The 16,500-nt window shown below is 39.3% G+C and overlaps 2 protein-coding genes across 2 annotated transcripts; one reads left to right on the forward strand and one right to left on the reverse strand.

Moving 5' to 3' along the window:
- Window positions 1–40: 40 nt before the first annotated feature.
- FAM86A (family with sequence similarity 86, member A) lies at window positions 41–5,174 on the forward strand (the record flags this gene model as incomplete). The annotated part of the gene is made up of 7 exons (XM_010293967.1): window positions 41–103; window positions 1,050–1,130; window positions 1,349–1,450; window positions 1,642–1,775; window positions 2,612–2,913; window positions 4,240–4,389; window positions 5,074–5,174. Coding segments are annotated over 7 exons (933 nt in total), but the record flags the coding sequence as incomplete, so codon positions are not given.
- A 2,744-nt stretch (window positions 5,175–7,918) lies between these two features.
- ALG1 (ALG1, chitobiosyldiphosphodolichol beta-mannosyltransferase) lies at window positions 7,919–16,310 on the reverse strand. Its single transcript, XM_010293968.1, has 12 exons — window positions 16,271–16,310; window positions 15,952–16,073; window positions 15,335–15,483; window positions 14,617–14,706; window positions 13,863–13,973; window positions 12,836–12,957; window positions 11,997–12,035; window positions 11,338–11,397; window positions 10,328–10,438; window positions 9,205–9,319; window positions 8,394–8,469; window positions 7,919–8,053 (listed from the first exon to the last, which is right to left on the reverse strand). Exons 1-12 carry the CDS (start codon window positions 16,308–16,310, stop codon window positions 7,919–7,921), a joined length of 1,170 nt encoding a protein of 389 aa, XP_010292270.1.
- Between the last annotated feature and the right edge of the window lie 190 nt (window positions 16,311–16,500).

Genomic DNA, 16,500 nt, shown 5'->3' on the forward strand with positions numbered 1-16,500 from the left:
AGGGGACGGGGAAGCCTCAGCTTTATTTCCTCTGTTTTAGGAACTTGAACAAAACCTCCGGACTTCCCCGGATTCCTCCCTGCTCGTGGATATTCTGCACAAGGTAAGGTGGGATGCTTGGTGTCACAGTGGTACCGCCGCGAACGCGCGATGACGCCTCGTGCAACCAAAGCAATTGCTGGGTTTTTTTGTCATGATTACAAAGAAAAGTGACTTTTTGTCACAGTTTTCCTTTGGGAAACCACAGCCACTGTGGGAATGCATCGACCCTTAAGACTTATAGAAGGGTTTGGGTGGGAAGGGACCTTTCAAGGCCATCCGGTCCAAGCCCCTGCAGTGAGCAGGGACATCTTCAACCAGAGCAGGGTGCTCAGAGCCCTGTCCAGCCTGACCTGGGATGTGTCCAGGGATGGGGCATCCACCACCTCTCTGGGCAACCTGGGCCAGGGCTTCACCACCCTCACTGAAAAATTTCCTTATATCTAGTCTAAATCTGCCCTCTTTTAGTTCAAAGCCGTTACCCCTTGTCCTGTTGCTAGACGCTGCTAAAAAGTCTGTCCCCATCTTTCTCCTCAGCCCCTCTCAGCCCCGGCAGCTGCACTAAGGTCTCCCTGGAGCCTTCTCTGCTCCAGTCTGAGCCCCCCCAGCTCTCCCAGCCTGCCCTCACAGGAGTTTAAGCACCTTTATGGTGCTTAAACTTTGCATGTGGGCTGGAAATCGCAAATAAGGCAGCTAAACAGAAAAAGAGAGAAGCGAAAAGCAAAATAAGAGCTTAACTGGACTCTCTTTCTGCTTGGTTTTGCCATTTACTTTCTGAAAAGTGAAAAACACATATACGGCCGCAGATCTGTAAACTAACAAACTGACCAGAAGTCACCAAATTTCATTTTCTGGCTCAGCATCACTTCTTTAAGCTACAGATTACATCACAATTTCATGACACAGCGTCAACTAATGCCTCCCGTGTCTTTCTCTGGCCCTTTGCCGCCTTTCATAAAATCTTCACTTGGTAACTGGTTTCAATTGCAGTTGTTGTTTTGTTGGTTTAGACTGTTCTCCACCCGCTGTGTGTGAAATATCCCCCTTCCACCAAGTACAGAAGATGCTTTCTAACCGAACTCATCAAAAAGGTAGTGGTTACTTTTCATGTTGGTTGCAACTTTTTGTTTTTCTTGAAAATAGGCCGTTTTTACATTATGGGCCAAGCTGAATGATTTATATTAACAAAGAATAGCATTCACTGTAAAAAATTATGGCCAACAATGTATTAAAATGGGAATTAATGTGTGTAAGTTTTCTGTTTCATGGCAATTTGATACCCGAAACTGCCCGGCTCTCCTTCGCGCAGCATGAATCCACAGCAGCTGAACCCCTGGATGAACTGTATGATACACTGGCAGATATTTTAAAGGAAGAAGAATCTACTCACTGTTACAAAAACTACTTACTGGTAAGAACTAATGCCGCATTGTTATAAATCACTCTTAATTATCTAAACTGAGCAATAAGTGGCTTTAAAAGTAACCCCCCCCAGAAACCCAGAGTGCATCCTACCTTTTTCCAGGTGCTGATAGCGATTCTAAACTGTAAAATCCATTGTCTGTGCTGATCCATCTTTCTTCTCTTGCGTGGGTCCTCCAGCCCACGGGAGAATCTGTTACCCTTTCTGAGAGCGTGGCGATAATCTCCGGAGGAACCACGGGGCTCGTCACATGGGATGCTGCTCTTCATCTCGCTGAATGGGCAATAAAGAACTCCACAGTTTTCAGTAACAGGTAAGGACAGCAACACAGATGGAGGGGTGGGGAGGGAAGCCAAGGTATTTTCTTTCATATTGTGAGCGAGCTACGCAATGTTAATTTAATAATATACAATATTTACCCCCCATTTAACTGAAATGACTACAGTCTTTTGCTACTGGCTAACGGCTGCTCTCGGCTGCTCTGCAACAGTCCAACTTCAATCTAGGAGAGGACCTCGTTATTTTAAGACAGGTTTTAAGATCAAAACCATTACACCATGCAGTCAGACGTGCTCCCTAAAGTAGGCTGTTAAATTTCAGCTACCGCACTGTCTAGCCAGTAGCTTCGGCTAGCATGCTTCACTCCATGATGGGATTCATCTCGCCTAACTTTAGATGATTGATGTGCAGGTGTGCACATCGAATTTCATAGTCTAGACTTTGTTCAGAAGCAGTCGAGAGGAACAAGCACTTCTGAGGACAGATTCAGCTAAGTTGTTAGTTTTAAGTATCAACCTCACAAGGAAAGGAACTGTGCTGAAGTGTCAGTTTGTCTCCACCGGCTATGAAAAGAACTGGACAACCAGTTTAGATGGAGAAAACTATGATGCAGAAGTCTAAAAAGAGGTGGAAATGCTTTGTACCATATGCAAAAGCAGTATTTCAAGTACTTCATTTTTATGCTTATGATTGCGTCTTTGGTGTTTACCAAGTCTACCAGTTATTTGAAACAAAAATTAGATTGTAGATGGTTTACACAAAAATTATTGAAACAATCTGTAACTGATTTTACCTTTAGATAGAATGGTTTTATTTCCTAACTCAATTTAGAGTCCTAATAAGTACTACTTTTATTCCATCACCCTTCAGGACAGTCTTGGAACTGGGAAGTGGGATCGGCTTCACTGGAATTGCAATCTGTAAAACCTGCAATCCCAAGGCATATATATTTAGTGACTGCCACCCCTGTGTTCTCAAACAGCTGACAGAAAACATCCGTTTGAATGGCTTTGTCCTGGAGTCTGAAACTGCTCATCTGACAGAGTCCCAGGGCCAGCAGACAGAAGCAACGAAATACCAAAACCCAAAACTAGTTGTTGCAGAACTTGACTGGGGCTCAGTGACAGAAAAGCAACTGTTGGATCTTCAACCTGACGTCGTCATTGCAGCAGGTGCTTTACGCTTCTGATTATACCTTGCTGTGTCCTGTCACACAGGAGTAAGCAGGTTAGAGAGAGAAACGCAAAGGTGTTTGTGTGCAGGACCCGACTCCAGTTATGGTATCTGGAAGCGTATGACAGATCTTCTCCCAGTTCATTTCACCATTCTGTCTTTTTCAGATATTCAACAGTTGTTTATGTAAGGCTGAAAAGTAAATTATTTTTCCCTTCTGGATTTAAACAAAAAAAATAATTTTTTTTCTTTAAAATCCAGAAACAGAAGATGGTAACTCTGCCACTTTGAAGAGCCTCATCCATAAATGTCAGTCTTTTCATTCTCTTTGAGGGCTAACAGATATTTTTAAAGAAAATAACTTTTTTGGGCACTTGCCTATGTATAAATCTGGAGGGAGTTCATAAAAATCTAGTAATGGAAAATCTACCAATAGTAAAATTTCTTAGCTGTAGCTACAGGATTTTACTCCCTGATTTGGGGCTTTGCAAAGCAAAAACTACCTAAGAATTTAGGTGAAGAAATGTGATTAAATATGTGAATCCTGTAAAATGAGGTCACTCTCTGTACATTACCCAACGCCACCCATACTGTTCTGAGAACGTACAAACCAGCCCAAGCTGGACTCACGAAGGCAATTCAAAACTGAAGATGATTTATTGCTAGCTACTGTTTGCTCTTGCTAGTTACCGCAGGACGTTATTACATTGCATCAAGAGTAACTGATTGATTGCTTACGTTACATCAAGAGTAACTAAGTCAACATGCCTCAATGTTTCTGTGTAGTAAACAACCACCTCTTTAGTACCGGTCCTGAACACAAGACTGACACATTTCAGAATCGTGGTGCTAATTAGCAAGGCTGACATTTTGTACCCCTTCGTGATCAGTTTTACCTTTCATCACTATTTCTGCTCTTAAGGAATTTATTCAAGATGAAAACTGCTGCAGTTTGAATTGAGTCTTTTGCAATCAGCCTTTAAAATACAGATTGTGAGCAACGCAGGTTTTTTTCTGCTAAGGACAGTTGTAAGAGTAACAACGCTCAGTATTTTTGCTGTCTCCCTTAAGATGGGCTTAAACACAGTATCTGACAGTCCAATTACAAAAAGGAGTAGTGATTTTTAGCAATTTTATCATATTAGAGATGAGGACCACTTGACATAGCATGTAAATAGAGGCATTTTCCACTATCTCTCTTGGGGAATTTTTAACCCCCCAAGTACAAAAATTCTATTTTTCAGCAAGGTGAATACTTTGGTTTTGTTTTGTGGTTTTCATTCTGCTTTTTACTCAATTCTCAATAAATATTGAATGCTTTCCAGATGTGATATATGACCCAGAGATAATTTTAGCCCTGACCGGCATGCTACAAAAACTCTCCACTTGCAGAGCAGATAGAAAACCTCCCGAGGTCTACATTGCTTCCGCAATTCGTAATCCAGACACATATCACCTCTTCCAGGCTGAACTTGGTAGGTGCCTTTTTCATCGAGTGCATCAATAGTTTTGGCCTCTTTGAACAGGAGGATTTTTTGGTGGTGGGTGTTGTCCAATAGTGAGATTCTTATCCTAGAGCTGGATTGAAAAGCAGCCTGCCTAAGAGCACTAACTTTTCCACGTGGATTTGATCAGGAGATTGGAACTTAGCTTTTTGCTACATCCTGCCTATCACAACTCGCATTTGTTAAGAGTGCCAGCTTGAGGTGATTTCCAAGTGTGGTGGCAATAGGAAACTAAGAAAGGGTTAAGCTTGGAGAAAAAACATCTGTGCTGCATTGTCACAGTGATAATGTTCAAGATGCAGCCTAAATCCTTTATCTTCACTGTTCTTTGGGAGTTTAAAAATACCCCAAACAACTAGAGAGTAAATAAAATCAGGAGGGATTGTGGATTTTTCTTCATATACTCTTCACAAGCCCGTCTTTTGCAGTCTACTAGCTGTACAGCTGGTCTACAGCAGTTGGTTATTTCACAAAATTATGCTGAGTGCGTAGCAGCAGCATTACTGTTGATTTTTAAAAATACATACTGATAAGCATTTGCCTGTAGCTTGCTTTAACAGCATGCTAAAGACCTCTTCTTACACAACTTCACGTGCAACTTTTGCTCTTCATTTTATTACGCAGAAATATGATTCGCATTGTTTCTCTTTACAGATAAAGTTGGGATCGGATGGCAGATCATTCCAGCCCACAGCAACAGGACTTTTCTCCATGACATGCAGCCAAATGCAACTATTCTACAGCTATTTATATAGACTTGGCAAACATGACATAATTAGAATTTTCAGACCAACAGGAGCTATCTCATCCTTGCAATGCAATTATCTTGAATTCTAGAAACATGTGTAAGAGGCACTGAGGATACAACTATATGACCGACCCTTGTCAAAGTGAATTACATTTCTTCCTATGTATGCAAGCAAGCTGCTGCCCCTGAAAAGTAGCCGTGAACCTCAAGCAATAGAAAAAAAAAAAAAGCCCTAATCATACTGCACTGAGTCTGTAGAAGACAGCAAAATTGAACTGTATTTTTTTTTCCCCAACTGTGTTTTGATTTGTCAATAATGGAGACACATCTGCAGGCTCATAGGATGAGTATCTCACACCAACAAGGGAGCAAAACAATGTTTCATAGTAATAAATATTTTTTAATATTAAAATCAGCTGTGATGGTCTCCTGTTTTTTTATACTTGTCTGTATATACTTGCAGTACGGGTGATCTTAAAAATGACTAATGAGTAATACCTACAGTGAATGTAGTAGATGATAGTGTCACAAGCTTACATGATGCTCTAAGAGGAGGTAGTAGAGTCTGCTGTCAATCAGGTGCATCTTTACTCTGCAGTGATGACAAAAACCAGAACTTGATTTACCTTTCTTTCACATAAGGACTGTCACTTTCACAACTAGCTATCAGGAAGCCATCCTCTCAGATGGGCCAGAAAACAAAAAAAGAATCGTACTCTCTAGCAATGCTCTACATATACTGCAAGGAGGAATAATTGAGCTCACCTTCTTTGAAACTTTCCATAATCTATCATTTTCCTGTCAGACACTATTGGTCCTCAAACAGAAAATAAATATGCTGCTCTTTCTCCTGACTTCCTTTTCTGTACCTTGGTTTAAAAGCCACTTAAAAGAAAATTAATAAATACTTTAGCCTCCTCCTGTAGTAATGGAGAGAAAATGGATGACAGGTAACTTGAAGAATCATCTTGCTCTTCAAGCTGGAGGAAGCCACAACTGCTAGTATTAAGCTGGATATACAGAAGTAACCCCACTTCAGGTTTTAGCTACCTCTCCCTGAGAAGGAAGAATTCAGAGGTACTATTTACAGAGTAAATGCAGAGTAGCAGCCCAAACAGGAACTCCTTTATCTCCCCTTACACAAAATTCTTCAAGTCACTCAAAAATTCTGTACAGATGGCTCATTTTGGATCTAAAAATTTTATTACAGGAAGATGAAACCTCTCTAAAGCTTTCAGCATTACTGTGGAATTAGAGAAGTGCCTAGTTTACCTCTGTGTGCACATCAATGGCTAAACAGGATCAGACAAACTACCGGACAGGATTTTGCTTGAAAACAGTAGGAAAAAAAAATTTGAAAATTGGCAAATAAATCTTTACGGATCATTCTTCAGCCAATAAACTAGTGAAATTGCCAAACTCCCGCAGTAAGCAACTTGGACTCTTATTTTCACCTTCCCACCAGTGGAACCAAACCACTGTCAACAATCTTTTTTCACAAGAGAGTGTGTCTACTCTAACCACAGTGCAGAAGGCAAAAGGCAAGATTAGCAAATGGCTGTCTAGCTTGACAAAAGCAGATATTAAATGATTTCTCAGTAAGCGGGTTTAAAAATGCTGCTAGAACCCTCTGTAACCATCTACCACCACTGAATGAAGAACTCTGAAGAGTCAATGCGAGCAGTAATCACATGGTAAAACCACACACATTTATTCCTTCAATTTTATAATCCAAAAGGTGATGAAAAAAGCATCTTGTAAGCATTATGTCTGCATATGAACACTGATATTAACAGTAAAAAGATGAAGGGTATACCTGAGCGAGCACTCAAGACAGTGAAGTGCCCTTTTATTAGGTTATACATACTTCAATAATAGCGTTTGTTTTTATTTTTTCCTTTTCTATTCATCTGTTCAAAAAAGGGAGAAATTCCATGTTCTTTCTCAAGGTAAACGGGCACCTTCACTTCAGCGTACAAGGACAACACTCACTGAGAAGTCTATTTTCCTCTAAGTGTTCAATAAAGCTGTCATATACCAGTGGCTGTGCTTTCACACTCTTGCACGCACACTGTAAAAAGGACAACAACTTTGAAACAAAATGGTTGCATCTCAATAAAGTCATACAAGAGAATATTCTGCATTTGTCTAGGGAAGACTAGTGAAGAATATGAACTGATTGAAAAAATAAACACCCCACTGTATTCTCAGCTCAAATAAAACAATTCAAAGAAAAGGCATCTCCCATTCGCAAGAAAACATACCCAAATCGCCTACTGTGACTGTACTGCTTACTGTACAACAGGTACGACTGGTAATAGTTCAGCTATGTATTCAAGTATCTTCACCAAAGAGTGACCTTTAAGCAGCACAGGTAACAGATTTTGCACATACTGAGTTATTTCCTAGAGTAACTAACCCTCCCTCCCACTTTCTAAAGATTCACCCCAAGTGGTAAGGAAGGAAAGGCAGTCCAGATGGCAAGGCTCAAGCTCTTCAGCACCGGAACCATGTCTTCCCTCAAGACTTACACTGTTAGCACACAACCAATAGCCTCGGCTGCACCTTCAGCACTCTTCTGACTCATGTGAGGAGCTCAGATTGTAAAAGGAAGAGGTGTGTCTGAACACTTGTTCCAAGATGAAGTAGTTAAAAACTGCAACTATAGACAAAGTGTTTATTCACTATTTATCAAATCTACGCAGCCCCAGGAATGCATTAGCTTTTTTGACACCCTCCTCCCCCACAAAGTCACTCATTCTGCCCAAGCAAAGGAAGAACAGTCTGGTCCCAACTCTCATCCCAGCACAGCTGCATGGATGCACGAAGGTTTTTTCTGAAGCTGTGAAGTTTGCCTTCCAGTGTAGGAAATCCCTCAAAAAGGATCTAGAAGTTAAAAAGGAAAAACACGGAAAAATACCATCATATTACATTTCAGGCTCCTTCTAGCCTCCCCAACATTAACCCTGAACTACAGTGCTGCAGTAAAAGACATTATCCCTGGTCTGGCCCTGTAAAATAGTGAACGATGACAGTATTTAAAATGTTCTTGCTAGCATCAAATTCGCATTCAAACAGAAGCGAGGCTAACAACATCCACCAGGCAAAGCAGTATCTTCTAAGAATGCAAAATACACAGATAATAGTCAGATATGGAATGGTGGCTCACGTGGTAGCACCTTTGCAGCTAGAGCTAGTGGGAAAGAAAAATCAGTCAAGCCTTTACCTTTAGTTGCTCTGCAAGTTCGGCTGAGTCCCTGAATATCAGACCATTTTCATTGTGTTTCACAAGTTCATGTAAACTGTGAATGAAAGTCATAGAAGAAAACGTGAGACAAATAGCAGCGAGAGGGACATATACGTTTAAAAAGTTGCATAGTGACATCTGAATAGCTCGTGCTGCATGGCTAGATATCAGCTTCATACATGACAAAATGGAATGAAGAAGACAGTTTTAAATGTTTAAATTTAAAGATTGTTTTTCCCTTCTATGTCAGACTGTTTAAATCTACCATTACAGTACAAAAGTACTCTGTCTTTGTGCCACTCACCTGGACGTATATTCAGAATCAGGGCAATAATCTACTTTACAACTAACACACAAGGAAAATCTGTGCAGGATCCAGTTCATGAGATCTTCACAGAGAATTTACCTTTCTTTGTAAAAGCTACTGTTTCCTCAAAGGACCATAAATTCTAAGACTGACTATGCATTCACTCACCCCTCCACAGAACAGAGACACGTCTATACAGAAGGAAGCCTTCTTGAAATTAAGTATGGAACAAAGCATTACAGGGTAAGTATTTTTAAGGGAAGTGGTTGCATTAAATACTCCCAACTTTGCAGAAACTAGTGTTAAGTTTTTTCACTCAAAATAAATCCACCTCAATTTCTAACTTACCGAATAAAAAAAAAGTTATTATGGTACAGTACTGGAATCTCAGTTGATACATGCAGTAGCTGCTGGACTCTTGCTTTTTAAGAATACTGTTTTATAGGATCCACTTAAACTGTATCAGAATAAGCAAGCTCTTACCATGCAAAATATATTGCGCACACAGGTAAACAACAGCCAAACATATCGACCACCTTCATGGGTAAATCCAAACCACTAGACGATTTATGGAGACACACCCCCAGGTCTGCCGAGCCTGAAAAGCAAACAAAACAGGCAAGAGTCTGAATTCGCCAAAAGCAGCTCTTCTAGTCTTACCTTTCTATTTACGTACTGTGTAAACCTTTCTATTTATGTACTACTTTCGGTGACGCAAGCTAAATATAAGCTACATTCCATACCATCCAGACTGACTCAATTTCAAGCATTTGGGGAAAAAAAAAAAAGGCACAACATATTTTGTGACTAAAATTAGTCAGGCTTTAGAAACATACCAGAGGAGTGCATATTAAATTCAAGGAAATTTCAAAATTTCACGTATCTTAATTAAAACAGCCTTTCTGCCTCTTAATCTGCTAAGAATGGGTAAGTGCACAGGAGAACTCCATCACAACCCGGACAGGATACGCTGCACGGCTCACTAGCGACCTCTTCCAGTTCAAGTGATTTGCAAACAGAGAAATTACAGCCTGACTTTATAGACATTATATTCATTAGTTTAAAAGTACCAAATAAACACAGTGTTTTACAGCCACATAAACTGGCAGGCTCCAACCCTGCAGAATGTAGATCAAGTTGAATTATGTATTTACTACTTTATTAAGCTTACTCACACTTTATGCTAATACAATGAACATGCTGAGGGAATACTGTTCCAAGGACATGATAATTTAGAATTTCAGCTACTTTCAGTTGCTCAGCCAAAAACTTTATGATTTCATTTACTGAAGTGACCCTGAAAGTAAACTGGAACATGCACAAGCACGCTGTATTTCAACACAGTTAGAAGAAACGATGAGTAAAAAGAACAGGCTAACACAGGTACTATGCCTACTTCTTGGGATAACAGTGAAAAACTGTAGCTAGAGAAATTTAGCAATTTTGCCAGCATGAGTCAAAACCACAAATATATCGTCACTAACCAGTAACTTCATTCACTTACTATATTCTACCAGCTTCTGTGCAAAATCTGTATCAGCTCTCTGCCACTGTGCTAAGCTGTTTTTCACACATTCTCAAGCCTATTTCATAACCCACTATTTACCAAGCAAAAGTGGGTAATCCTCAGCTTCAAGCCACGGTGTACAGATCTGGATATGTTTAAAGTGCAGCTCATTTATCAGTCCGTTGTAGTAGTCTTTTAGAGGTCCTTTACCTGTTTAAAACACGAAAAAACCCCTGTAATAGATTTTTTTTTTTTTTTTAATCAAGATGACTGAAAACTGTGTTCTGTGCATCTTACTGTACAGTGCAGGTACATCAAAAAGGGTACCACACAGACATGTAAAAGACTAAGTCCCCTTGAAAGAAATGTGAACGTAGGCTTCTCTCTTACTCCCTATTTAGAAGAGTCTGACATTAATATAAAATCATAGAATAATTTAGGTTAGAAAAGACCTTTAAGATCACCAAGTCCAACCTAACACTGCTGAGTCCACCATTAAAGCATGACCCTAAGCACCACATCTGCACACCTTTTAAATACCTCCAGGGATGGTGACTCAATTGCTTTCCTGAGCAGCCTGTTCCAGTGCTTGACAACCCTTTTGGTGAAGACGTTTTTCCTAATATCCAATCTAAATCAAATAACTAATGACTCATTTCATCAGCACAACTGGCCCTTCAGAATCACACTAAGTTTTAGTTTGCTCTTAATGAGAAAGGTAACCAAACAGCATTCATTCTCTCTACAGAACTTTTTGGCAAAACCTCGTTTAACGGTCCTCTTTTCCAGCACTACATAGAAACCCTTCTGTTTAACACTCCAAACATCAGATTTTATGTTTCTTTTGCAGCATCATCTCAATGTTCAGCTTAAATTCTTTTGAACATGGAGTAATGCACAGCTGTACTAGATAGGGAGGCAGAGAGCTTCTCCTCTTTAAACATGTGCCATGATTATATGGCTGTAACTATAAATCACTACTCTTATAACCAAAGACAACAGTCCCTCCTCTCTCTTCACCATCAACAGAAGAGTCAGCACAGAACAAAAGTGAAAATGAAGTCTTCTGTATTAGCACCGAAAGAACTGTAGCGCAAATAAACTATTACCTGTTATCACACATACTAAAGATGGAAGTTTGACTCCTTCATTGATATACCGCTCATAAGCTGGAGAAGAAAAAAAAAACCAAACTGTTTAGCATCGACAAATATATGGATGCTTAGTTTAAGAACAGTCACAGTGTGTTAATCGCTTAGCTTCCTACTTCAAGTAATTTCTTTACAAGCGTATAATTAGTAAAATAGTAGTAAATTTAGCATCGTTAAGATTGACAAACTTCTACAGAAGTGAATTATGGTCTGTTTCAAATGACTATTCATAAACCATTTGTTCAGACTACACCGTATCAGCTGTTTCAATGTATCAATTTAGAAACCTAAAAAAAAAAAGCCTACAAAGTAAGGCAATGCATATTCTCTTCTTTCCTATTAGCAGATGCCTATGGAAAGCATATGCAATAGCTTAGAAAATAAAATGTCAATTTGCAAGCTACTTAGAAATATAATTCTCCCTGACAATTACTCTAATTGAATCCAGATGTTGCACTTCCGTATTTCAGCTACTCTTAAAACCACTGCTAGTTAATCAAATACACCTGCATTTTCACCTGAATATGGAAGCATTGCTCTTTAGCGAAACCCTTCAGAACTGTCCAGAATACAACCACCCCCCTCTGAATAGGTGAGATTAATTCCTTCATACCCACCTTCTAAAGCTTTTAAAAGGACTGAAAAGTCTTCATCCTCTGAAAGAGAAGGCTTTATTAATGACATTCGTATTTCTATCACTTATAATGACTTACTGTCTTTAAATAACAACAACCAAGATTCTCCTCACCTTCACCTACATGACTTAAGTATGGACCATGCTTTTCCTATTAAAAATCTGCTGTAACTATTTTTGTAAATAGAAGTCTATAACCATATACAGTGCTTATTTGCTCCCCTTATTGGCAACACAGCAGACAAACAAGCTACAAACACTGCACATCCTCACAACTATCAAGTTAAAATTTTCAGGTTTCTAAAGCTAGAGAATTAAGTGCAGAAATTGCCCTGTCAATTCAAAGGTATAGACAACTCTGCCCACAGTTACTAGCAATGGATTCGTTTCCACTCTGTCCATTCTTCATACAGAGAAAAAAAAAAAGTGAGAAAATTATCTAACACACATTATCAGAAATAAAGAAGTAAATATTTTAGTTTCGTAAGCTATTTTACACCACCATGCAAGACAGTATGCCTAGAATGAAAGTTAAAAAAAGTAGGAAATCTCTTTTAATCATTCTTCAAGCTGAGCCTCTACACTATAGCTCTATTATAAAATACAACTTAAAAAATAATTCATTTTTAGCCACTGAGGTGTATCATACACAACTTGTCTTCAAATTCTTCCAGCCAAACAAAGGAAAAATGTTGACTTCACCACTGATTATGTAAACATGCCTCTACAGCGTGTCAAGCATGAGGAAGTATAAACAGCCCTAGTTTTATCTTTTGTTAAATTGAGGTTAAAAATTTAAAATAAAACTATTTGTTTCCAAACCTGTCCAGCTTGTGCTGCTGACTAGAAGAGCTGGCCGTCCCCTGGTTTTTATCACGTGTCCATTTTTTGGATCCATTTCTGTAAAGGCAGACCTCTCAGCATTCAAACTGACAGACTCTGTACTACGGAAACAGAATTTTCTGAGTATGGACTACACAAACAACAGCCAACAAACACAGAATGAACTACTATGCTTAACTGGAATAAATTTCCAAATGCTTTATTTCAGGTTTGCTGCTCAATTTCTCTGGAAATACAGTTGTTACAGTACTGAGCTGCAGAGAGATATTTGATCATATCTGAAAGACCGTTTTTCATCCTATCACTACCAAGAGCCTAGTGACACTACTGCTCTAGGCACAATTCCATCTTCTAACAAAGTGTTTTTCTTAACAAGTTGAGAAAATAGCCTCTCTTTCCAGCTTGTCTCATAGAGTAGAGCATGGAGGCCAACAGTACATTTATTAAATTAAACCCAGAACCGATACATTCTATGGTGACTGCTATACACTATGGCTTTCACTTCTCTTTCAAGCATTAGCTTGGTAAAGTAACGCCCTGTTAAATCTACTATAGGAGACATCCTGCAGATAGACAGATCTTGGTTTAACACCAAGATCTTGAACGCTCTCCACAGTAAGTGAAAGGAAGGGATGCTACTAATGAAGTACCCAACCACTGTCATCTAGTTCAGTGGGAACCAGACAACTGCTGAGTTCCACCCTAGAAATATTCTATTACAGATTGCCTCAGTACTTACACAAACTTCTTTAAAAATAAAACACTTCCATTATTTCACACACCAAGCATTGTGCTATCACAATTCAATGACTTTACTCATTCTGGCCTCTCCAGTGAGAATTAAGCTAACTGGCACAGCATCAGCTGTTGGCTAAGAGGATGCAGAGGTCACTCTGCCTGCTGATGTTCAGCGACTTGTGACCCCATGCAAAAGTATTTCTGATGCAATAACTTTATGTGATTAGGTTAAGGACTGTAACTGCATGCTTTACTTACTTACACATACCGTGGCTTAAAAGGCTCATAGTCTTTGGCAAGTTTCATGTACAAATGATGTTGAAGTTCTAATGGTGTTTCCTTAAAATAAGAAGCTGGCTTGTCATACAGCGTTACTGCCCTGTAATGAAATAAATTCACAAGTTAAATAAAAAAACAGATGTAACAAAATGTATATAGTACAGTGACAGGCTACAACAATGTAATGCAGAAAGCAAATCAGTAAAGCAACACAGCAAAATAATTAAATTCTTGACTCTTACAACTTTCAGTATTCCTGAAGGTTGCTGGAATACACCAAGGTGTAGATAGTAATCCTGTAACGAAAGACCCCTTCCTTACGTGCATATTCAAGGGGTGTAATGCAACCATAAAAACTGCAGACGTCCCCGTCCTGATTTTTAAACTTACCTCATAACCTTTCCAGAGCAATTTTGATCTTAAAGCCCTCTGACTGCAGAAGAAAAATTTGCAGGGCAGACTAATTGCTAAAAAAAAACAGTGATGTCTGCCTCATTCTATAGGCAGCTTTGTAGCACAACTCCGTAACACCTGGACTGCTACCATTTAGTCAATGGGGCACTAATTATGAAAGGTAATGAAGACACTCAGTACAAAACTGAGCTAACATGTTTCAGTAGTGATGGATGGGCTCGGGAAAGTTGCTTTTGTAAGAGTCTTCTGAATCCAGGATCATCAGGGATATGTTCTTACATTTTACTTCACTTACGCACGTACTAATTTGTTAGAGGTATTTGACTTACTTTATGTTGCAATTCACCCATAGATCTTCTTTCATTGCATTAGTGACACACAAGTTATAGTCAGACAAGCGCCCAAAAAGCTTTTCGTACCTGACAAAAATTATATCTTAGTTAGAAATCACAGGCAGGCAATCGCATTAAACAAACAGTAACTGCCCACCAGTGCCCATGCTAATTAAAAGCAAAACAAAACCAGAATAAGCCAAACAGTCCCCAGTAACTGAAATTTAATTACCAACTATTCATTGACTCCTTATATTGAAGTAGGATCAGTTTATGAGAAGGGATACAAAAGGACTCCCTTATCCTCTAAGACCACCACACTCAAATGCCTTTAAAGCCTTTAGCTACATATAACCAATTAGACTCAGGAAGAAACAGACCTTTAAAGATGAGTTGGGAGCATAATGCAGCATTAGAAAATTAAAAAAAAAAAAAAAAAGCCAGTACATATAAAGAAATTCTAATAACAAGATCAAAGTTTGCATATGTGCATAAAAGCAACCCGCTTACTCCATCAGACGCCTTCCTACATGTTTAACAAAGGTGTTCTACAGAATGTGCTTTCTGAAACAGAACGCAGTTTAACACAGCAAAATCCAAAAATCCTTCATGGAAACAGCCCTTCGCTAATTATATGCTCCCCGCTGGTTTCCATTCTTCTGAATTCTGCAAAGGCACGTAATTTGTAAAGAGGAGAAGAAATTACTGTACAAACCATTTTGCAATTTGTACTAGCGGGTGATTTCTTCCATGACTCAGACTCATTATAGTGTATCCATAGTTGTGCCAATCAATTATCAGTTTGCTTCTCCAAAAAAGACAGGCTACCCAGGCAACAGCTATACTAGGTAAGCCTGGAGGATTCTGTTTAATAAATAAAACAGGTAAACATAGCATAAGACTGTGGTCAAGTGACAAACTCTAAGCAACTACCAGAAAAAGAAAATCAAATGATTGAAATTACATCGCTTTAAAGAATCTTAATGAGCAGAGACAATTTTGTAGATTGCTAGGCACTTCAAATTTTACTGTTGGACCAGTATCAAAATTCTCCTCCAATAAACACAGAAACATTTATGTTAAAATTTATTCTTTACTACTATCCATGCCAATGAAGTTCAAAACCTCAACAATTAACAGGAAGAACAATCATGAGTTATTAACAGAAAAATCAAAGTTTAGAGCCAAAAAAATAGTTTAACATAGGTTTACACCATTGATTAGGCCTGTTTTAGCTCCCAAATAATTAGAACAATGTCTGAGACTGCTAAAAATGGCCTGTAATGTAATACTGTCTATTTTTATTCAAATTAGTCCCAACACAAAACTTACCTGAAGAAGAATATAGGATGGCTGATCTATCTTCAGCATTGTGTACAGTAGTTGCATTGCCTGCACAATGACTTTTATGACATACTGGAAAAGCTTCGGGCCAACTGCAAAACAACCGAAAACTTGGTAAGAGTATTAAAGCTCTCCAGACAGAAACGTGTACCTCATACAGAACCAGCCATCTCTGCAGAGAAAGGTTTAAAATAACGGTACTCGGTAAAAATAGAAACCCGTTTTTACACAAACGTCTCGCAATCCCCACAATTCCCCTTCTGTGTTTTGTAGAGAAAGAACTCCGAGTACGTATGGATAAACATACCTCTGGGCCGAGCCAGCACACAACTCCGGACCAGCCGCATCGCCCCGCGGCAGCGAGGCCCAAACCCCCTTACGGTTATTTATGTTTTCACGTTAATCTCGTTTCCCCTTTTCCTCTGCTCCCCCCGAACACAAGCACCCGTCCGGCCACTCATTCCCCCGGAAGGAAGACGCCCGGCGGGTTCGGGAGCCGGGGCCGTCCCGCACCCACCTTGCAGCCCCCGCAGGTCC

This window comes from Phaethon lepturus, unplaced genomic scaffold (genome assembly GCF_000687285.1).
Source record: "Phaethon lepturus isolate BGI_N335 unplaced genomic scaffold, ASM68728v1 scaffold13279, whole genome shotgun sequence".
In the NCBI taxonomy this organism is placed as follows: Eukaryota; Metazoa; Chordata; class Aves; order Phaethontiformes; family Phaethontidae; genus Phaethon; species Phaethon lepturus.